The sequence below is a fragment of the Crotalus tigris genome, unplaced genomic scaffold (assembly GCF_016545835.1).
Source record: "Crotalus tigris isolate CLP2741 ecotype Arizona unplaced genomic scaffold, ASM1654583v1 scf7180000024341.3516292, whole genome shotgun sequence".
NCBI lineage: Eukaryota > Metazoa > Chordata > Lepidosauria > Squamata > Viperidae > Crotalus > Crotalus tigris.
This window is the reverse complement of record NW_024100511.1, coordinates 2,973,906-2,997,678: the sequence shown is the minus strand read 5'-3', so window position 1 is coordinate 2,997,678 and position 23,773 is coordinate 2,973,906. Positions and strand designations below refer to the sequence as shown.

General features: G+C 38.3%; 1 protein-coding gene across 7 annotated transcripts in view; it reads right to left on the bottom strand.

The window, feature by feature from the left end:
- Positions 1 to 2,110: 2,110 nt before the first annotated feature.
- PALLD (palladin, cytoskeletal associated protein) overlaps positions 2,111 to 23,773 on the bottom strand; it is a 524,810-nt gene continuing 503,147 nt past the window's right edge. For all 7 annotated transcript variants that reach the window (XM_039326459.1, XM_039326458.1, XM_039326460.1 and 4 more), the window contains 2 exons: positions 15,771 to 15,904; positions 2,111 to 3,923 (listed from right to left, as the gene is read on the bottom strand). In XM_039326459.1, the coding sequence (XP_039182393.1) occupies positions 3,751 to 3,923; positions 15,771 to 15,904 (307 nt within the window). In that variant the 3' untranslated portion in view covers positions 2,111 to 3,750. The remainder of the gene's footprint in view (positions 3,924 to 15,770; positions 15,905 to 23,773) is intronic.

The window sequence follows — 23,773 nt, the reverse complement described above, 5'->3', positions numbered from 1 at the left end:
CGCTGTATGTGAGTTCATTTGATACAGTAGCTATTTGTTGTTTTGCAAATAAAACCCTTCTGCCATATGTGCCTCTGGACAACAGAGTTTTCTTTAAAATTAGAAAGAAATCTATGATTTCAGTCCTGCACTCAACTGGCTTGTTTTTTTTCAGACCTTGGAAACTCTAGTGATGAAAAGGGTAAAAAAATGGACAAGATGAATATGAAAGATCAAATCCTTCCTAGCCTTACTCCATGTCCCTAACATATGGGAAAATGTAAGGCAGCTGTTAAGATGGGTAAAACAATTTGCCAAGATTCTACCTCTGAGTTACAATGGAGAAACACATGTTCTCACATATATCCTTATAATTTCAACCTAGCAGGACATTTTATCTTGAAAGTACACATGTATTTCATCAAGACCAAAGGTAAATTAAAATGTATGGACAGAGCAAATATTTATTTACTGGAAACATGTGAGAATGTTTATTCAAAACAAGTTGGAATAGTACAGGTAGTCCTCAACTTATGACCATAATTGAGCCCCAAATCCTCTGCCCCTAATAGTGCACTCAATTCATTTTTATAGCAATAGCTCTTTAATAAAGTACACAACACTGTTACATCTGAGGACTGAATTACTTATGTTGGGATCATGAATGCAGTTTCCCCCCCTTTCCTCTTTACTCCTACTTGAAAATGCTACATATCTAAAATTAATTCAAGCTGAGTTATTATATGCAAGTGTAAAGGAAGTAGATTTCTTAACACTTTTTATTTTACCTGCTTGCTTGTTTATAATTTCTGACTAGGTACATCTTTTGTGAATTATCTTTCTAACTTGCTGAATGTCTCCAAGATAGGTTCTTTTTAAGAGTGCCTACAAATGCTTCCAAATTCCAAAAGTTCTCATCAGCTCAAAGAGAGGCTCTTCCTCATTAACGACATTTTATTGTTGTTAATCCAAGATACACTGCATCCTATTGTCACATTATAGGAACAGCATTAAGAAGCTTCAATACCATTTTGAATGCTTTTAGATATGAAAGTGATTTAAAATACAGGAATTGATTCTACTGTTAGAACCTTCATATAGAGTACAGACAATGCAAAAATATTGTTGGACATTATTCAGTCAATTCATATAAGCATTTTATTCTCAAGGATTTTTTCTCTTTATTGCATGATTTTCATAAACTGGTGTATTTTCCATATAGTAAGTTCGGCTGACGATATGGTGTGCATGTCAAACATATGTTCTGTTAGTTAGCTGTTGTTATGTAGAATGTTCATTTAAGACATGGTTATCTTAGGTTATCACAAACATCAGGTCAGTGGTAGAACTGTTTAGCCAGTAATGGGTCCAAACATTAAATATTGGAAAATACTTCATCTGGGACTCTAGAGCTGCTACAAGTCCGAATAGCCTTCATAAATAGGCCAAGGCTCTGAATCAGTATAAAATAGCTTCAAATGTCAATCGAGATAGAAAATGGCATTTTGTAACTTATTTTCAGTGATTTTACAGAGTTTATAATTTACAGAATGATTACTGTGCTGGAACTTCTGTATTAGTTCTTTGCTTTATCTTTGTCTAGAATAGAAACAGCACCCTTTTCCAACATGCACAAATATAAAATATGATACTGAAGTCTTGTAATTGCAAATGTATTTTTAAAGTGGATCTCCCACTTGTTCTTATAACTTGTTAAAGGAAACATCAGAAGAAATTATTTTCAACAGAATTGGTTGAGAAGTATATACAGGTAGTCCTTGTTTACAGACTGATTGTTCAGTGACCATTTGCAGTTATGGTGATGATTAAAAAAAATAAATGTATAACCCAGGGATCTTCAAACTTGGCCCTTTTATGACTTATGGACTTCAACTCTCAGAATTCCTCAGCCAAGCATGCTGGCTGAGGAATTTTGGGAGTTGAAGTCCACAAGTCATAAAAGGGCCAAGTTTGAAGACCCCTGGTATAACCTCTCCTCACATTTACTACAGTCTTAAATTACAATATAGAAGTAAATCTCAGCAAGTTCCATTAAATAACCCTCCTAGTAGGCTGTTTTATCATTTGAGGTCTCATTAAGAATTATTAGCATTTTAACCAAGAAAATACATTTTTTCTTAAATTTGTGTGATATTTATTGATGTCAAACCCTTATGATACTAGCTCACAATCCAAAATAGTATGCTTGTACAGATTTATAAATACAAATAAAAAGAAGCAAATTACTACTAGTTAAGCTAAAAAATAGCAATTAAGCTAAACAAGTCACATTGACAATTGGGCAAGGATTTAATTGCTTAGATCCAGAGCATTAGGACAATTATATATGACAACACAAATAAGTCAAATTCCTATTGCTGAATTATTACCATCTGCACAAGCTTCCATAGAAAAGTAATTACCTTTTTGTGATAGAAGTTTTTATTAGCCACTAAAATTTTGAATAGTGTACTTAATAACGAAGGGAAAAAGCAATACAGGAATAGCAATTAATGCAAAATAAATGGCATGGCATATTACAAAACTTTTTTTCTATTTTTACAAAAAAGTACGTATTTGAGTAATTGAGTTGAGAAAAAGATTCAGATTTTTAATTATAAAGTACTATAAACGTGCTTCATATAAGAAATACAGTGTTTTCCTTTTGTAGCAGAGTACTACTGTACTATCGGACTACATTATTTTCAGCAGACCTAACTGAAATAGCCTTCCACACTTTCTGAGTGGAAGTTGAGCTCATTTTGAATCAAAATTGCTTAATATAATCTAAGTGAAATCCATTAACTGGAAAAAATATCTTGGTTTCTGGCCAGTTAACTATTTTCAGTCCTTCGCAAAGGCTCAACCATAGACAGGATTCCTGTTCAAGAATCAACAACACAAAAATGAAACCTCTAGTGTACATGCAAGCAGTGCTTAAACTGTAACAACATTTTCTTGTATTCCCCAACATTTATTTATCTATTCTCTATGGTATGCAAATTATTTAAACCCTTATTGCAAACTCAACCCATTTTCACTTACTCTACACTCCTAATTATTTTCTTTTGTATCACATAGATTCTATTCAATCAAATCTCTGATATTGTTTTAAAAAGCACTGAGGTTTTGCTCACATACCATTTTTTGAAGAAGCTCTGACTTTTGCCTTTTATCTTGTCTCACTGTTATAAAAGTAACATGAATCTAAGCATCACATCCACTGGCAAAAGTCAAAAGCTTCTGATACAAGATTACCTTACCTACCCTAATACAATTAAGGCAAAACTAACATATCCTATTTCCTTTTAGAATAGAAAGTCAATTATAGACACAAAAATGTCACTAATTTCTCTTCCTTTTTCTATCTTGCTTTACTCATTCAGTATTGCACATCTGAACTATCATTATAATGCACTGTTAATACTTTTTTCAGTGCATTTCTATTCATTACACATTAATAGCACCTACAAACTGTAAAGGCACTCAGCAATAAGTGTGCAGCATATTTATTTTTGCAAATTTTCACTCAGTTTAACACTTGTGAATAGGACGATTCAAAACAGTGTTACCCACAATGTAATAAGAAATGGTTATAGTGAAGGTGATTTGTATATGCAGACTGCATTTCTCTCTACAAACTCTTAATTTGTTATACTAAACAAGAAAGATGTGGGTGGTTTCTTTTGCATACAGAAGTGTCTGTCTTGTGCACAGTGACGTAGATTATCATTGATCAATACAATGACATTCAGTGTTTTCAATTTGAATTTAAAGATCATCACTTTCTACCAAGCCAGATTGCAATGTCAGATGTCCTGGGTTTGCTTCTGGCTGAAATGCAGCTTTGATGTCTAGTCCTTGGTCAGAAAGTGCTGCATACCGACTGGCTGAGGGACGCACTTTCTTTGGCTTAGTGGTTTGGGACTGTTGTTGCCACTGAGCTGGAAGAAAGAGAAAAAGAGAAACAGTTTACCAATGCCTCAAAACACAAAAAATGGAGAAAATTGGTGACCCATTTTATCTCCTTTGAGGGGAAAAGGACCAATCATTCAATTTAATTAAAGAATTATCACAAAATTATCTAAAATAAAATTGCTGAAGATATATTAATATTGCAATTACCAACCAGGAAGTCAAATCACCAAATCCACTGGAGACGTATGTTAATATAAGAAAGATAGGGAGAAGTGCTTCCCTATATACAGTCGCTATCATAAATTGTTCTTTGGTCCTCTTTCACAGTGAGATCTGTTCCCTTTCTTTGCTTCATATTCACTTGGTTATTTTCTGCTAATTTCTCTTTTCAATATTTTATTAATTTTTTATAGTCACAAACGCTTAATATTTTATCAGCAACATATTGTCTGGGCTTCAATATTTAGCTTACTAATACATTTTTCCAGCCATTGATAAAATGTATCCCATGTTCTAAAATATTCTGAGTCTTCTTTCTCTTTCATTTTCAGTGTCAATCTGTCCATTTCTACACAGTCTAAAATTTTCTTAATTATCTCTTCCTCCGCTGGTAATTCTTCATCTTTCCAATGTTGAGCAAATACAATTCTCACTGCAGTTAACACATGTAACATTAAGTATACACATTTTTTTCTAATAATTTCCTACAATTATACCTAACAAAAATAATTCTGGCTTAAAATCTATGTGTTTTTTAGTCATTTTCTCTAACCATGTATGTATTCTTGACCAAATCTTTTGGCTTTAGGACATGCCTGGTTTTTGTCTATATTTCCAACAATTACTAGACATATTTTTAAATATTTTCACTAACCTCACAGGTGTTAAGTGTCATCTGTAAAACATCTTATATAGGTTTTCTTTGTAAGCCGCCACCTTTGTTATTTTAGAATTTCTTTCCCAAAGGCTTTGCCAGTTTTCTAACTCTGTTATGCCCAAAGTTTTTTGCCCATATTATCATTGTTTCTTTAACTTGTTCCTCTTCCATCTTTAAACTTAACATATATTTATACAGTTTCTTAATCAATTTTTCATCTGATGTCAATAGCATCTGATCAAATTCTGTCTGTTCTTTGTAAAATCCAGATGTTTTAACATCTTTTTCATACCTTGTTTGAATTTGCAGGTGTGGCCACCATGATAAATCAATGCCCTGTTCTTCCAATTCTTATCTGGTTTTTAGTTTCCCTACAGTAGTCAAAATGTCTTTATAAGTCACAATTTTCTCAGTTAATTAAGTATGTGTGAACAAACGCTTCCATTGTTGAAAGTCATCCAGGTGTTTTCATATAAATTTTCGCTTTTACTTTTTCTCATTCTAGGAGCAGTGTGTTTCTTATATAGTGGTTCTGAAAGTATCTATGTATTTTATTCTTCCCATACCATAAGAAGGCATGCCATCTGAGTTGCAGGGTCATGCCCCTCTAGGTACAGTAATCTTTTATGTGTAAGAGTTATCCATTCTTTTAACCCAGTAAATACAGATGCTTGATAATATAAGGCCCAATCTGGCAGCCCAATTCTCCATTTTCTTTTGCTTCTTGTAGCATTTTCAATCTAATTCTAGCTTTTTTTCCTTGCCAAATAAATTTCAAAGTCATTGTATTTAATTCATCACAAAAATCCCCCCCCCCGTTTTATAGGTATTGTTTGAAATAAAAAGTGTAGTTTTGGTAAAATATTCATCTTCACTGTTGCTATTCTCCCTAGCATTGAAAGTTGTAGATTTTTCCATTTTTCCAAGTCTAATTTTATTTTAGTAATTTTACGTAGTTATCTTCTTTTATTGTTGCACATCTTCCTGTTAAATATATCCCCAAGTATTTGACTTTCTTAACTATTTGAAGGTCTGTTTTTTCTGACAGTTATTTTTTTGTTTATCTGTAAGGTTTTTAGTTATCACTCTGGTCTTTTCTCTATTTATTTTCAGACCCGCCACTTCTCCAAATTCTTCTATCTTTTTCATAAGCTTGAGGCTTGTCTTAAGCGGTTCTTCTAATACAAAAACCAAGTCATCTGCAAATGCTTGTAGTTTACATTTTTCATCTTTTATGTCCAATCCTTTAATGTCTGAGTCTTGTCTAATATTTTTATTCAGTACTTCCAGTGTTAATATACATAATAATGGGGATAATGAACATCCTTGTCTTGTGCCTTTTTGATATTAAAATTTTCTGTAAAGTCTCCATTTACGATTACTTTAGCTGTTTGTCTATGATAAATTGCTTTAATTATATTTATAAAGTTTCCTCCAAAATCCATTTCATTTAATTGTTGAATTATAAATTGCCAATTTACGCTATCAAAAGCCTTCTGTGCATCTAGGAATATTAGCGCCATCTGCTTCCTTGGATGCATTTCATAATATTCCAAAGTATCTAAGATCATTCTTACGTTATTTTTTATTTGTCTCTTAGGTAAAAATCCATTTTGGTCTGTATATATAAATTCAATCAAGAATTTCTTTAATCTTTCTGCTATTATTGAAGCAAAAATTTTATAGTCCACATTTAATAGAAATATTGGTCTATAATTGTGTCAAATCTGAATCTTCTTTAGGTATTAAAGTAATGTTGGCTTCTATCCACATTTTTGGCACTTTAGCCTCTAAGAGTACTTCATTACACAGTTCTTTCATTAGTGAGCTTAATGTATCTTGTAGACATTTATAAAATTCTGCAGGTAGCCCATCTGGACTCAGAGTCTTGTCATTTTTTTTGCCTTTTTATCACCTCTATTGATATTTTTTCATTTAGTATATTTTGTATGTTTTCTGGAATTTTTGGTAACTCAGCTTTTTTATATATTGCTTTATTTTTTCTTGAGAAGTTTCTTGTGTGTCATAAAGTGTCTCATAAAAGTCTAATTATTTTTTTAATTATGTCATTTTGGAACTGTAAATCACCTTTTGAGTCTTGCAGTTTATTTATCATTTTCTTCTCTCTTTTTTCAATTTGTTTGCTAACCACCTACCCGGTTTGTTAGTGTTTTCAAAGAAATTTTATTTTGCCCTTTTAATTTACTGAGCCATTTTTTCAGCCTCAGCTAAGTTTAATTTATGTTTTATTATTTCCATTTGCTTTTTAAGTGTTTTCTTTTGTGGATCTCTTTATAGTTCTAATTCTAATTTCATAAATTCCTCCTTTAACTTCATTTGTTGTTGCTTTTTTTCTTTGTTCTTTTTTGCCATTTAAGTTATAGCTAGCCCTTTAAAGCAGGGATTTTCACCGATTGTACCACTTTTAGAATATGGCAATATTCGAGTACCACCAGTCGCCTAGCAAGGTGTCAAAAACTTGATGACCAAAAAACCCCGGAAAAAAGTGATAAAGTACAGGTAGTCCTTGGCTTACAACAGTTTGCTTAGTGACTGTTCAAAGTTACAACGGCACTGAAAAAAGTGACTTATGACCATTTTTCATACTTATGACCATTGCAGCATCCCCAGGGTCATGTGATTTACATTCGGATGCTTGGCAACTGATTCATATTTATGATGGTCATGTTGTCCCAGGGTCATGTGATCCCCTTTTGCAACCTTCTGACAAGCAAAGTCAGTGGGGAAACCAGCTTCACTTAATGACCATGTTACTAATTTAACAAATGCAATGATTCACTTAACAACTGTGGCAACAAAAGTCATAAAATGGGGCAAAACTCATTTAACAAATTTCTCTCCCCTCTTTTATATCCTCTCTTCTCTCCCCCCTTTTATATCCTCTTCTCTATCCTGATGAATTGCAAGAGCGGTATCAGGCAGCAGTGAGATTGGATGTCGAGCTTGCTCATTACAAGAAACTGTCCCTTCCAGAAGCTGGGCTAAAACCAGAGCAGACCAGGCGGGCACCTACACGAAGACCCCCAGCCATCGTGGCTGTGGAAACCCCAAGCCACCTGCCGGTCCACCAATCAAATGCTTCAGGCATGGACAACAAGGGCATCGAGCGGTGAATTGTCCGATCGCATACCTCCAACAGGGAGGTAGATCAGGGCCACCGATAAGGAAGAAACCAACCCAACAGCCGGCAAAAGAAAAATCAAGCAGGATCATGCAAGAACCCGTTACCCAGGTCACGTCACCCACATAGGAGAGCACCAAGGTCCAAGGCGGACCTACTAACGCTCTGTCCTATGACAGTGATGACGAAGGGGAGAACAATCCGATGGTGAGTCAACCTGTTCCACCCTTTTCTCTCACTGCTAAGCTTGTAGTCCCTAAGACGGGTACAAATGGATCTGAAAGTGCTAGTGGAGTCAGGATGTTCCCGATATGTTATCAGTTTATCAATTGCCCTCAAGATCGGTATACGAGCAAGATTGCTTTCCAGGCCCATGAGGTTTGAACAGGCAGATGGCTCCTTAACGGGAGGGACTTTAGTCACCCATCTGACAGAACCTATACGCTTAGAAATAGGTGAGCATTAGGAGTTCATCCATTTCGTGGTGGCTCCAAAGATGACTGAGGTTGTGATCTTAGGTTTAGCCTGGTTAGAAAGTGGAAGCCTTTTATCTAGTGGGAAAAGGGGATGAGGACTGTGAGATTGCCCATAGGCCCCAAGCCCTCCCTTGATTCTACTGATGTTACTGGAGGGCCTAAGCCATTTACTGAATCAGCAAAGATAGCTGCCATTCCCCGGCTGGGCGAACCACTCATTCCCAGCGAATACTGAGGTTTAGCGGAGATGTTTAGTGAAAAAGAGTGCGACATGCTGCTACCCCATCGGCCAAATGACTGCGCCATTGAACTATTACCAGGGGTTAAACTCCCAAGGCCGAGAATGTATGCTATGACCCCCCTATGACCTCTCGCTAGCAAAAACCTAGTGAGAGGCTTCATAGAGCCGGCCAAATCCCTGCTGGGGGCTCCGGTGTTATTTAAAGAGAAAAAAGATGGGTTGCTTCATCTCTGCATGGATTATAAAGGGTAAAATGCTGTGAGTGTAGAAAACAAGTACCCTCTCCCCCTCCTGAAGGACCTACTAACCCATCTTGCAAAGGGGAGCATCTTCACTAAATTGAACCTAAGAGAACCATACTACTGAATGAGAATAAGAAAAGGAGATGAATGGAAGACTGCTTTTAACTGTCCTATGGGTAGCTATCAGTTCAAAGTTATGCCATTTGGACTACAGGGGGCTCCAGCTATCTTCATGCAGCTGATCAACCAGGTGCTACACGATCATTTATACAAGGGGTTTTTGATGTATCTTGATGACATCCTGATATACAGCAAGAACATGGCTGACCATGTGAAGCTAGTGCAAGAGGTGTTAAGGAAATTATTGAATGCCAAACTATATGTTATATGTTGAAGTGCGAATTCCATCAGACACGACTGGATTATTTAGGCTACAGAATTTCCAGTGAGGGCATTGAAATGGATCCTGGAAAAGTAAAAGCCATAATCAAGAGGCAACCCCCAAAGACTCGCAAACAGCTTCAAAACTTTCTGGGGTTTGCCAACTTTTACCGACAAGTCATCCTCTCATTTGCCGAAATTGCTTTACCTCTCACGGATTTGTTAAAAACCATCAAAGATGAGGGAAAGCCGTGACCGGGCCAGCTGCTAACATGGACTATGAATTGTCAAACTGCTTTTGAGAATCTGAAAAGGCTATTTGTAGTCGAACTGAGCCTAAAACACCCATGCCAAGGGAAGCCCTTTGTAATTCAAGCCGATGCCAGCGATGTGGCTATCAGAGCTGTACTATTGCAAAAGAACCGTGAGGGGGTCCTACAATCCTGTGCCTACACCTCAAAGAATTTCACCAACTGTGAGAGAAGGTGGGCAGTGTGGGAGAAGGAAGCCTTCGCAATTTGTTGGGCTCTGTTAAACTGGTGGCACTACCTAGAGAGGAGCAAGGTGCCTTTCGAAGTATGGACTGATCACAAAAACTTAAGAGGCACTGAAAACTCCTCGTAAATTTTCCTGAAGTAAGTATGGTGGGCGCAGTATTTTAACCAGTTTAATTTCATCCTGAAGTATATACTGGGAGGGAGAAACTTTTTAGCTAATGCTCTATCCAGATTGCCTCAATACAAGAATCAGCGTGAAGAGATTAATGAATCAATCATACCTACACCACAAGTTGCGTCTCAACTAACGCCGCAAAGAGCCCTATCTTCGAGGGTCCCAAACCTGATGATCCTGGGACAAGAAAACTAAAACAGGAACTCAACGATCGATGGTTCAAGGACAACCAAGCCACCCTGATGTGCAGGGATGGATTAGCCTACAAAGGGGAGAATTTGTATTTGCCCGAAACCTTCCACCTCAATGATCTCCAGCACAATCATGATGTGAAACAAGCTGAACACTTTGGCTATTTAAAAACACTGCACTTGGTTCATTGGCAATTTTGGTGGCCAGGTTTGAAACAGGATGTAGAGAACTATGTTAAAAGCTGTGAGGTATGTGCCACCATGAAGAGGATTCCGGGAAAGCCTCCTGGATTATTGCAACTGGTCACAGACCCTTCCCAGCCTTGGGAAGAAATTGCTATGGATTTTATAGTTAAGTCATCTGAGAGTAGAGGAAATACGTTGATTTGGACAGTGATTGATCTTTTTTCGAAGCAGGCTCACTTCATTGCCTGCAAAGGACTCCCGTCAGCCCAGAAACTAGCTAAGGTGTTTCTTAAGCACATTTACAGGCTGCATGGCATGCCAAAGCGAATAATCTCTGACGGGGGGGAGTGCAATTTACTGCCAAATTCTGGAGGGGTTTTCTCAAGCTAATTGGCTCATCGCAAGGACTATCGTTGGCTTTTCACCCGTCTATGAATGGGGCAGCTGAAAAAGCAAACTCAATGGTGGAGCAGTACCTCAGATGCTATGTGGATTATCAGCAAACGAACTGGACTGACCTCCTCCCTTTCGCAGAAGTGGCTTACAATAACACTATTCACAGCAGCACCGGTTTTACACCTTTCAAGATTGCCACAGGAAAAGAATTCAACCCAATACCCGAGTATCCTCAGGGACCTTCTGCTTCCCAAACTCTTGACCAGTGGGTGAGTGGGTGGGGAGAGGTTTGGGACAAAACGAAACTCACTCTGAAAAGGCCTTCTGAAACCTATAAAAACAAGTGGATAAAAAGAGGACTCCCAAAGGTCGTTCCAGGTTAGGGAAAAGGTTTACTTATCCACAAAATATTTACGACTCAAATTGCCTAGTAAGAAATTGGGACCGAAATACTTCACTCCCTTCTCCATCATAAGGATCATAAATCCAGTTACGGTGGATTTAAAGCTTCCCACACTCTTAGGGAAAGTCCACCCTGTGTTCCATTGTAGCCTATTAAAACCTTTTCGGGGATCTACTCTACAACCCTCCCTAAGGAGGCACCTGGCCTGCTGGTGGGTAGCCGGACAGACACATTATGAAGTGAAACATATTTTTGATTCTAGACTTTACAAGGGAAAGTTGCAGTATTTAGTATAGTGGAAAGGATATCCATTATCGGAGGCCACCTGGGTAAAATCTAATGATGTGAAAGCCAACAGGCTCATTCGTAAATTCTATGATAAACACCCTAGTAAACCAAGAGGAAACCCCTAACCTATGCTTTTGTTTGAATTGCAGGATTTATCCTTTTTGTAAAGGGAGACCAGATGTCAATGCTGTAACAAAGGATGTTCCTGCTCTAACAACTGATGGGAATCGCAGCCATTTTTTACTGTGCTTTTAACATGCTTTTTCTTCTGTTTAGAGATCAGGTATTGAAGGAGGGATGGAGTGAGGGATGCTTGAGCTCAGCTAGCCATAATAATGATGCAGCTCCATGGGAACTCAAGGACAAACCAGTAATGTTTTGGTGGGCTGAGGAGCTGGGGAGAGAGCCTGTGCTCTGGGCTAGAGAATGTGAATTATGATTGCTTAATGGGGGTGGGACTTGCAACTTGTTATTTTGTATCTGGGGAAGGGAATCTAGTTTTGGGTTCAACTATGTAGTTCTGATACTTTGTTTCCCGAATAAAATGTTTTTAAAGGAAAAATTCTTGCCTTGAAGTTCTTTAATGGGTTTCATCTATTGGAACCATGACACTCTTTGTATAATCGTGCTTATACACGATATCAGGAGATATCCATATCATATCAATTCTGGACCAAGATTTATGCCTGTTTGAGTAAAATGTATATTGTGATTTTTTGGGGGTTCTTTTCTCTCCATATATCCTGTATACAGATTTCTTCTGCCATTTTAAAGTAAGTTTTAGGTAGTATGTTCCTTCCTTTTTTCCCTATTTTACTGCTTCTGTAATCCAGTTTCCCATCTACAGTTGCATTAAAGTCTCCCATTAAACAAATATTTTGATATTCCAATTCCACTATTTTTTAATGTAATTTTTGAGAGAATTCTATTTTATTTATTATTATTTTTTTATTTTTAAAATTTATAAGCCGCCCCACTCCCGAAAGACTCTGGGCGGATAACAATAAAAAACACATAAAACATAACAAAACAACAATACAAAAACAATCATCCAGGAGTAAGGTTTTATAAACCCCAGGCCTGCCGGAAAAGCCAGGTCTTAAGTAGCTTACGGAAGACCAACAGGGTGGGAGCGGTCCTAATCTCCGGGGGGAGCTGATTCCAAAGCGTGGGCGCCATCACAGAGAAGGCCCTCCTCCGCGGCCCCGCCAAATGGCACTGCTTGGCCAACGGGGCCTGAAGGAGGCCCAGGCTGTGGGATCTAACCGGACGTAGGGAACTATGAGGTAGTAGGCGGTCTCGCAAATAGCCTGGCCCTGAGCCATATAGGGCTTTAAAGGTAATGACCAACACCTTGAATTGGACCCGGAGACCAATAGGCAACTAGTGCAGCTCACGGAGGATAGGTGTAATGTGGGTGTATCGAGGAGCACCCACTTTGTTTATTATTAGGTACATATATAGCTACCATCAGTATCTGTTTTTGATTTATCATTATTTCCACCATTAATATTCTTCCCTCTTCACCTGCATAGATTTATTTGGGATTCATTATTTCTTTAATATATAAAGCTATTCCTCTTTTTTTTTGTGTGCTAATGTGGAGTTTCCCAATTTTCGGTTGTTCCAACAGTTTATAGTGTTGTCTCTTAATATGCGTTTCTTGGAGATAAATTATATCCATTTAGTAATAGTAGTAAAGTTGGAAGGGACCTTGGAGGTCATCTAGTCCAACCCCCTGCTCAGGCAGGAAACCCTACACCATTTCGGACAAATGGCTGTCCAGTCTCTTCTTAAAAACTTCCAGTGTTGGAGCATTTACTGCTTCTGGAGGCAGGTTGTTCCACTGATTAATTGTTCTCACTGTCAGGAAGTTTCTCCTTAGTTCTAGGTTGCTTCTCTCCTTGATTAGTTTCCACCCGTTGCTTCTTGTCCTGCCTTCAGGTGCTTTGGAAAATAGCTTAATTCCCTCTTCTTTATGGGAGCCCCTGAGATATTGGAATACTGCTATCATGTCCCCCCTTGTCCTTCTCTTCGTTAAACTAGACATACCCAATTCTAGCAACCGTTCCTTATATGTTTTAGCCTCCAGTCCCCTAATCATCTTTGTTGCTCTTCTCTGTACTCTTTCTAGAGTCTCAACATCTTTTTTACATCGTGGTGACCAAAACTGGATGCAGTATTCCAAGTGTGGCCTTACCAAGGCATTGAAGAGTGGTATTAATACTTCACGTGATCTTGATTCTATCCCTCTGTTAATGCAGCCCACCACTGTATTGGCCTTTTTGGCAGCTGCAGCACACTGCTGGCTCATATTTAGGTGATTGTCTACTAGGACTCCGAGGTCCCTCTCACAGTTATTACTATTGAGCATGGTGCCACCTATGCTGTACTTGTGCATTTGGTTTTTCTTGCCTAAATGTAGAACCTTGCTTTTTTCACCATTGAATTTCATTTTGTTAGTTAGTGCCCAGTGTTCAAGTCTGTCCAGATCCTTCTGTATCTTAAGCCTGTCTTCTGGAGTGTTGGCTATTCTGCCAGCTTGGTGTTGTCTGCAAATTTGATGAGTTCCCCATCTATCCCTTCATCCAAATCGTTGATGAAGATGTTGAAGAGTACTGGGCCCAGAACAGAGCCCTGGGACACCCCACTACACACTTCCCTCCATATAGATGCAGTTCCATTGAGGACCACTCGCTGAGTACGGCCGGTCAGCCAGCTACGGATCCATCTGGTGGTGGTTCTGTCTACCCCACATTTTTCTATCTTGTCAAGTAGTAGGTTGTGATCTACTTTATCAAATGCCTTACTGAAGTCCAAGTAAATTATGTCCACAGCATTCCTCTGATCCACTAATTTTGTCACTTGGTCAAAGAATGCAATAAGATTTGTCTGGCATGATCTATTTTTGACAAACCCATGTTGGCTTTTAGTAATGACTTTGTTTGCCTCTAGGTGTTCGTTGATTCGTTGTTTGATTATCTTTTCCAGGATCTTCCCAGGTATTGAGGTCAGGCTGATAGGTCTGTAATTTCCTGGATCCATTTTTTTTCCTTTTTTGAGGATGGGAACTACATCAGCTCTTTTCCAGTCCTCTGGTAGTTCCCCTGTGTTCCAGGATCTTTGAAAAATATAGTTCAGTGGCTCCGATATCACTTCTGCCAGTTCCTTGAGAACTCTGGGGTGTAATCCATCTGGTCCTTGCGATTTGAACTCATCTAGGCTGGACAGGTGCTCACTAACCATTTTCTTGCCTATCTTAACTTGCCTATCTTAACAAAACTTCTATTTTGTTTTTTATGGCACTATTTTTGATAGGTTGGTCTGTTTTTTCCCTTTGTGTAAAGACAGATGCAAAAAATGAGTTAAATAGTTCTGCTTTCTCCCTGTTTTGTAGTGTAAAGTTTTTTCTTTCTTTTGGCAGGAGAGTTCAATCCATTTATATTCATTGAGAAAATCCCATTTTCCTTCTCCATCTCCTTCAATTATATTTAGGTTTTATTCTTCTAGTTGTTCTTATTTGTCTCTGTTCTCTTGCTTTTGCCCCTAATTTCTAAAGATAATGGATGTAAGAAATGATATAAACTCATGAAAGTATATAGAACTGACTTCTTAGCACAGCAGCTTTATCGAAATTCATTCCTAGCTGGCAGAGTATTTAAAATAAGCTATCACACTGTACACACACACACACACACACACACACACACACACACACAGAAAAGTTAAGAACAAGTATTCCTTTTACTCAGCACTCTCCTATGCCATTGATTTCTATACAAATGCTAGAAGACTATCTTTCAGTGGATCTTCTAAATAACATGAAAAGAAGGGGAAAGTGATCTTAACAAATTCAGGTAAGAATAAGAACATACAATTAAAACTTTTAAGATTACAATAATGACAAAGGATTATTTCACCTAAAACATGACTTATTCTATATCAGCCTTTTCTAAAACATTTTTATAGACATGGTATGGACTCTTCAAGTCTACATTTAGAATATCCTTTCAATACATGCACCAGAACACAAGGAAGGCTGTTTTCAGGAGGCTTGAGCCATGTATGGCCGGTTATTACAGAAGAATTGGTATAAATTCTACTCTCATTCCTGAATGTAGGGAAAATATAAATAGCATGGATAATGTACCAGATATATCCTAATTCTACTTTCCCATAGATTGGAATGTATTCCAATTCTATGGCAAAACAAGTAGTACAGAATGTAAAGCACAGATATTAAAAGTAACAGTTTAGCTTTATAGGCGGGCTTGATTGTAAGGTCAACAAAACTGACTCTAATATTGTTATTTTAGAAGGAATATATAGGTTAGGGACAATTCTTCCAAATACTGTCAACATCCATATAGCATCTTACTATAGACATCCAGCCTTGCTGTGCAGGAAACAATCCCAGCTTCATTCTTTGCTGATACAGTGTACCAACCAGCATCTTCTTTTGTAGCTCCCTGAATAAGCAGGCAGATGTATCCATGATTATCTTGATGCATGCTTAAAAGAATAAAGAGATACATGAAAACATATAACTAAATAACTGGCATAAATGTAGAGATTATTTTAAATAACTGTTTGAAGTTACAACAGACTCCGAAAATGGGATTTATGACCCAGTTTCAAAGTTCCAACATCTGTCCCTTGGTCATGTGACCGCATTTTGGGCATTCAGCAACAGGCCACATTTACAGCCATTTGCAGAGATCTGCAGTCATGAGATTGTGATTTATTATGCTTTTTGTTTACTTACTTTTGTCTACTTCCAGGAAAACCCACCTTACAGCAAACAATGGGTTCACTTCTCAACCACCACATTCACTTTATGACTAACATATTTGCTTAATAATTTTTACAAAAAAGTTCATAAACCTGGTTTCAGTCATATGATGATTCATTAGTTTGTATGTTGAGGACTGCCTGTTCAATATATGAAGAAACAAAATGTTTCTCTCAACTGATGTTTCCCTAGCTTCCTTTGAAGTTAATAGACATTAACTAAATTATGACTGGTTTCATGTTTTTTTAATTATATATTTTAAAATCGATCATGTTAAATGTCATAATAACATTGATTTTATTAAACTTTTAACTACAGAATCACAATAGTGTATTTCAGATGCATGCATGTTTCCAGTCTGTTATTGGCCTAGTAATAAAGTATAAAATAACTCAAAATTTAAAATCTGCCCTATTAAAGTTACCCCACCTCAGTTCCCAGCAACTATAGTGGACTTAAACAGATCTCCAAGAATTTGGCTAAATATTGTAGCTATGTAATATTGGACTACTTTATAAGTATTTTACTCAGAAGCAATAAAATAATGAATGATTTATTTCGATTTAGTATATCTCTAATATTAGACATGACAATTTCTCTATAAAATGAGCAGTGCAGCATAGACTATATAGATACATTATTAATTTTTTTCTCTGCCATAAGGAAAAATGTGCTTACATGGAATGTTTGAATCTACCTGCTAAACGTGGCAATTGCAATAACATTTTAAGTATGAGCACATACAGTGAGGGAAAAAATTATTTGATCCTATGCTGATTTTGTACGTTTGCCCACTGACAAAGAATGATCAGTCTATAATTTTAATGGTAGGTTTATTTTAATAGTGAGAGACAGAATAACAAAAAGAAAAAAGAAAAAAAAAATCCAGAAAAATGCATTTAAAAAGTTATAAATTGATTTGCATTTTAATGAATGAAATAAGTATTTGACCTCTTTGCAAAAAGGTTTGCAGAAATCTCAGGAGGGATTTTGTCCCACTCCTCTTTGCAGTCATTAAGGTTTCAAAACTGATGTTTGGCAGCTCAAACCTTCAGCTCCTTCCACAGATTTTCTATGGCTAGGGCACTCCAGGACCTTAATGTGCTTCTTCTTGAGCCACTGCTTTGTTGCCTTGGCCATATATTTTGGGTCATTGCCTTGCTAGAATAACCATCCATGACCCATTTTCAAAGCCCTGGCTGAGAGAAGGAGGTACTCACCCAAGACTTGATGGTACATGGCCCCATCCATCGTCCCTTTGATGCAGTGAAGTTGTTCTGTCCCCTTACCAGAAAAACATTCCTAAAGCATGTTGTTTCCACTTCCATGTTTGACAGTGGGGATGGTGTTCTTGGGATCATAGGCAGCATTCTTCCTCTTCCAAACATGGCAAGTTGAGTTGATGCCAAAGAGCTCAATTTTAGTTTCATCTGACCACAACACTTTCACCCAGTTCTCCTCTGAATAATTCAAACCTTTTTTGAGCAGGGGGACCTTGCGGGCACTGTAGGATTTCAGTCCTTCACAGCATAGTGTATTATCAATTGTTTTCTTGTTGACTGTGGTCCCAGCTGCCTTGAGATCACTGACAAGTTCCTCCTGTGTAGTTCTGGGCTGATTGCTCATCATTCTCATGATCATTGAAACTCCACAGGGTGAGATCTTGCATGGAGCCCCAGACCGAGGGAGATTGACAGTTATTTTGTGTTTCTTCCATTTGCGAATAATTGCACCAACTGTTGTCACCTTCTCACCAATCTGCTTGGCGATAGTCTTGTAGCCCATTCCAGCCTTGTGTAGGTCTACACTTTTGTCCCTGACATCCTTGGATAGCTCTTTGGTCTTGGGCATGGTAGAGAGTTTGGAATCTGATTGATTGCTTCTGTGGACAGGTGTCTTTTATACAGGTAATAAGTTGTGATTAGGAGCACTCCCTTTAAGAGAATGCTCCTAATCTCAATTCATTACCTGTATAAAAGACACCTAGGACCCAGAAATCTTTCTGATTGATAGGGGATCAAATTCTTATTTTACTCATTAAAATACAAATCAATTTATAATTTTTTTGAAATGTGTTTTTCTGGATATTTTTGTTGTTCTTCTGTCTCTCACTGTTAAAATAAACCTACCATTAAAATTATAGACTGATCATGTCTTTGTCAGTGAGCAAACATACAAAACCAGCAGGGGATCAAATATTTTCCCTCAGTGTAAAAAGCTCACAATCATTTGGTGTGATGATATATGACAAATAAACAGCTTTTCTTTAACACACAGTCAGGTGAAGTATTTTAAAACTCAAGTTCTTAAATGGACAAAACAAAACTTAATCCCCATGGAGATGAAATGAAACCATAAGAGAAAGAATTGGCATAAAACCAATCCTAATCCACATACAAAAACAGCAAAGTGGTTGGCTCACCTGGAGAGGATGACATGGGATTTCTTATAATAGAAAGCATATAGAAAAAGAGGAGAAACTGAAAGAACACGAGGTAGACCCAGAAGATGGAGAGAAACATCAAAGACATACTGCAACATAAATTAACAATAGTTGAGGCTGCCCGAAAAGTAACAGCCAGAACTTTGTATCTCCCTTGACACCCAAAGTAATTGTTGTTCTGGTGGTGGTGGTGGTTTTTGTGGTGGTGGTGATGGTGGTGGTGGTGGTGGTGGTGGAGGAGGAGGAGGAGGAGGAGGAGGAGAAGAAGAAGAAGAAGAAGAAGAAGAAGAAGAAGAAGAAGAAGAAGAAGAAGAAGAAGAAAAAGAAGAAGAAGAAGAAGAAGAAGAAGAAGAAGAAGAAGAAGAAGAAGAAGAAGAAGAAGAAGAAGAAGAAGAAGAAGAAGAAGAAGAAGAAGAAGAAGAAGAAGAAGAAGAAGAAGAAGAAGAAGAAGAAGAAGAAGAAGAAGAAGAAGAAGAAGAAAGTGGTTCTTAAGTGGAAAGTGATTTTAAGCTTATATCTGGGATTACAGAAATCACAGACTGAATAAATTCCTATGCAACATAATTATTATAATGAAGTAGCATATTATGTTGTATCACTACCACGGCTTCAAATTTAATTTCCCTCTCACATTTTTAGATTGCAACCAAAAGTCTCAAAACATTTTAGCTCCATGCATTTCAACACTTTCAATTTGTTTGTTTATTTCAGAACATCACAATTAAAATAAGGCATACTATACAACATGGGATTTCAAAAATAAAATACAAGATTAAAATATGTACAAGTTAAACAGATGTTGCCCAGAAACTAGCAATATTGTGTTGTGTTGCACTGCCATGAGATCCTCAAATATGCACTGAACAGGACACAAAGGATAGCTTACATATGTGTTGTTGTCTGCATGTTACCACAATTGCAAAGGACAGAGTCCCTGGACAATCCCATTTGTTCAGAGTATCTCTGAATCTAGTTGTGTGTATGTGCAATCTATTCAACAATTTCCATACTTTCCAGCTTTCACCAGACTTAGCTCCTCCATTGGTTCCATCCAGTGTTGATTTTTTTGTAACTTTTCATAGGTCCTCTCTGCTTTTAAATTTTTCAAAGTCTTCCGTCGACTTAAGGAAGGTTTTCCTAAATTTTAATCTCTGATGAACTGGTTGTAGGCATAGAAAGGGTGTTGTCTAGATATAGATGATTTAAGCCTCCCTCTGTATGCTGCTTTCCTGACAGTTAGAACAATTAACCAGTGGAACAACCTGCCTCCAGAAGTGATGAATGCTCCAACACCAGAAGTTTTTAAGAAGAGACTGGACAGCCATTTGTCTGAAATGGTATAGGGCAGGGGTAGGCAACCCAAAATACTCAAAGAGCCACTTGTACCCGTTTCCCACCGAAAACAAAACACAGGGAGCCGCAAAACCCTTTGGATATCTAAAATGAAGATAACACTGCATATATCCTTTTTTACCTTTATTATATATATATATAAAAGGATATTTGCAGTGTTATCTTCATTTTAGATGTCAAAAGGGTCTCTCTCTCTGTCCCTTCCTCCCTTCCCCTCCTTTCTGCCCTTGGTCTGCCAGTCTTCTTCCCCCACTCTGTGTGTGTGTGTGTGTGTGTGTGTGTGTGCGCGCGCGCGCACGTGCGTGTGAGAGAAAGAGGCACTTGTGCTTCCCCCTTTCTTTCCTCTCCCTTTCTTTCCTCTCCCTCCCTTTCTCTTTCCTTTCTTCTCCCTTTCTCTTTCCTTTCTCCCTCTTTCCTTTCTTTATTCTCTCCCCCTTTCCTCTCCCTCTCTTTCCTTCCTTCCTTTCTCCCTCTCTCCTCTTTCCTTTTTCTTTCCTTTCTCCCTTTCTTTCCTCTTCCTATTTCTTTCCTTTCTTTCCCCCTCTCTCCCCCTTTCATCTCCCTCTTTTCTTTCTCCCTTTCCTTTCTCTTTCCTCTTTCCCTCTCCCTTTTCTCTTTCCTCTCCCTTTTTCTTTCTTCGTTTCTTTCCTTTCTCCCTTTATTTCTTTCCTCTCTCCCCCTCTCCCTTTCTTTCATCTCCCTCTTTTCTTTCTCCCTTTCTCTTTCCTTTCTTCCTCTTTCCACTTTCCTTTCTTTCCTCTCTCCCCCTCCCTTTTTTCTCCTTTTCTTTTTCCTTTCCTTTCTCCCTTTCTTTCCTGTCTCCCTTTGTATTTCTTTCCTCTCTCCCCCTCTCCCTCCCCTTCATCTACCTTTCTCTTTTTTCTTTCTCCCTTTCTTTCCTTTCATTTCTTTCCTCTTTCTCTTTCCTTTCTCCCCCTTTCTCTTTCCTCTCCCTTTCTTTTCTCTTTCCTTTCTTTCTTTCCTCTTTCTCCCTCTTTCCTCCCTTTCTATTTCTTTCCTCTCTCCCCCTCTCCCTCTTTCCTCTCCCTTTCTCTTTTCTTTCTTCCTCTTTCCTCTCTTTCTCTTTCCTCTTTTCTCTCTCCCTCTCTTTTTCTCTTAACCTCCTCCCCTTTATTAACAGAACCAGTTCACCTACCAAATCGTTTAACTTCCTCCCTTAGAGATGGGCAATGTGGATTCACCACATTCTGACCAAGAGAAATGCCAGCACCTCTCATCGATTCTGCTGCAGGGACGGCAAACGCTGTATGTTAGCAATATCTGGAGAGCTACAGTTCATTCGCACCCTCCTGAAAGGCTGTCCCATCCATTGCAATGTCATGCTTTGAAAGGCCCCTCACCCTCCTCCGCTTCAGGCCGACTGCGCCCAGCAGGGAGTCTCAGTAGCCGGCGCGGAAGGGAGGAGGGGAGGAAGAGATTCAGATCATCTCCTCCCAGCTCACTTCCCATCCCAATGTTGTTAATCCTGCTTGCGATTTGGGACTGAGAGGGGGAAGATCCTGGCTCCTAAGCTGCAGGGACTTCCAACCACAGAGCTTGCTTGGCTCTGTTCCCAGCCAGTACCACGCGCACGCAAAACAACAGCAACAAAATGCTGCGGTTGAGACTTGACCGCCTGCCTGGGTCTCGGTAGCCAACCATCTGAAGCGAGCAGTCTCATCCATAGAGAGAGAAGAGGAGATAGTGAGGGTGGATGAGCTGGGTCTTTGGCAGGGATAACAAGGGTTCGGGAGATTTATATGGACAGCCATATAAATCTAATAAACAAACAAATAAAGTAAGCTGTTCCAAGTAAAGCTACCTTTTGCAATTATTATTATTACTGATCATCGCACAGTCAGCCAGATGCTCAGACTGGATTTGGCATTTTGTCTACCTATCGAGTCCTTACCCAGGACCTGGGATAGGCAGATATGGATGTTTGATGGTATTACAGATATCTTCGCAGGATGGAAGCAGTTCCTAGTAAGGCCGCCTTTTGCAATTGACTAATAGCGAATTTGTCAATGCCAATGGTGTTCAAGTGATGCTCCAGTTGTTTTGGGATTGCACCCAAGGCGCCTATTACTATAGGTACTACCCTTTCTTGCTTTTGCCACAGTCTTTCTATTTCTATTTGTAGGTCTTTGTATTTTGTGATCTTCTCCACTTCTTTCTCATCTATTCTGCTGTCTCCAGGCATTGCCATGTCCACTATCCACACTTTTTTGTCTTTCTTATCAACAATTGTTAAGTCTGGGGTGTTATGTTGCAGATGTTTGTCTGTTTGAATTCTAAAGTCCCAGAGCAGTTTAATTTTATCATTTTCTATGACTTTCTCTATTTTATGATCCCACCAGTTTTTGCTTACAGGCAAATGATATTTTTTGCAGATCTTCCAATGCACCATTGTTGCTACTTTGTCATGCCGCTGCTTGTAATCAGTTTGTGCAATCTTCTTGCAACAGCTTACCAAGTGGTCCACTGTTTCTTCAGCTTCTTTGCATAGGCGGCACTTACTGTCTGTTGCTGTCTTCTCAATTTTGACTTTATATGCATTTGTCCTTAAGGCTTGGTCTTGTGCAGCCAGAATTAGTCCCTCGGTCTCTTTCTTCAATTTTCCTGCTCTTAGCCATTGCCAGGTCTTGTTATTATCTGCTTTCCCAGCTATTTTTTTTCATGTATTGGCCATGTAGTGCTTTGTCTTCCCATGCCTCTATTCTGTTCTTCATTTGGTCTTTCTTGTAGGCCAGTTTGGTCTCTCCAGTAGTTAGTAAGCCTTCCTGATATACTAATTTCAGTGCATCTTCATCATTGTTCTTCAGATATTCTTCCAAAGCCATTTTTTCTTCTTCAACCATCTGATGTACTTGTAGCATTCCACGCCCACCTATTTGCCTTGGTAGATAAAGTCTATCAATGTCACTGCGTGGATGAAGGGCATGATTCATTGTCATTATTTTTCTGGTCTGCCTATCCATTGCTTTTAGTTCTGCTTGAGTCCAGTCCACTATTCTAGCTGTGTACCTAATGACTGGGATTGCCCACGTGTTGATTGCCCTTATGGTATTTCCTCCATTGAGTTTGGACTTTAAGATTTTCTTCACTCTCTTGATGTATTCACCTCTAATCTTTTTCTTGACTTCAGTGTGCTTGATGTTGTCAGCTTGAAGGATACCCAAGTATTTGTAGTACTCTTCCTCATCCAGACTCTTAATGTTATTTTCGTGGGGCATCTTGATTCCTTCAGTTTTCACTATTTTTCCTTGTTTGATAGTAAGTGTGGCACATTTGTCCAAGCCAAACTCCATAACAATATCTTGGCTATATATACGGACAGTGTTGAGCAGCGATTCTATTTCAGATGATGTTTTTCCATACAGCTTCAGATCATCCATGTAAAGGAGGTGGGATAGTCTAGCAGATGTTTTTGATGTTTGATAGCCATGTCCTGAGTTATTCAGTATTGTTGACAGAGGAAACAGTGCAATAACAAATAGTAATGGTGATAATGAATCTCCTTGAAATATTCCTCTCTTGATATTAACCTCTCCCAGCTCTCACCATTGATCTGCAACTGTGTCTTCCATTGTGCCATCGATCTTTGCACAAATTTTCTGATGTTTCTACTGACTCCTGTTATTTCTAGGCACTTTATTATCCAATCATGTGGCAGAGAGTCAAATGCCTTTTTGTAGTCAATCCATGCCACATTCAGGTTGGTCTTCCTTCTCTTGCAGTTTTCCAAGATCATTTTGTCTATTAGGAGTTGATCTTTTGTTCCTCTGCTATT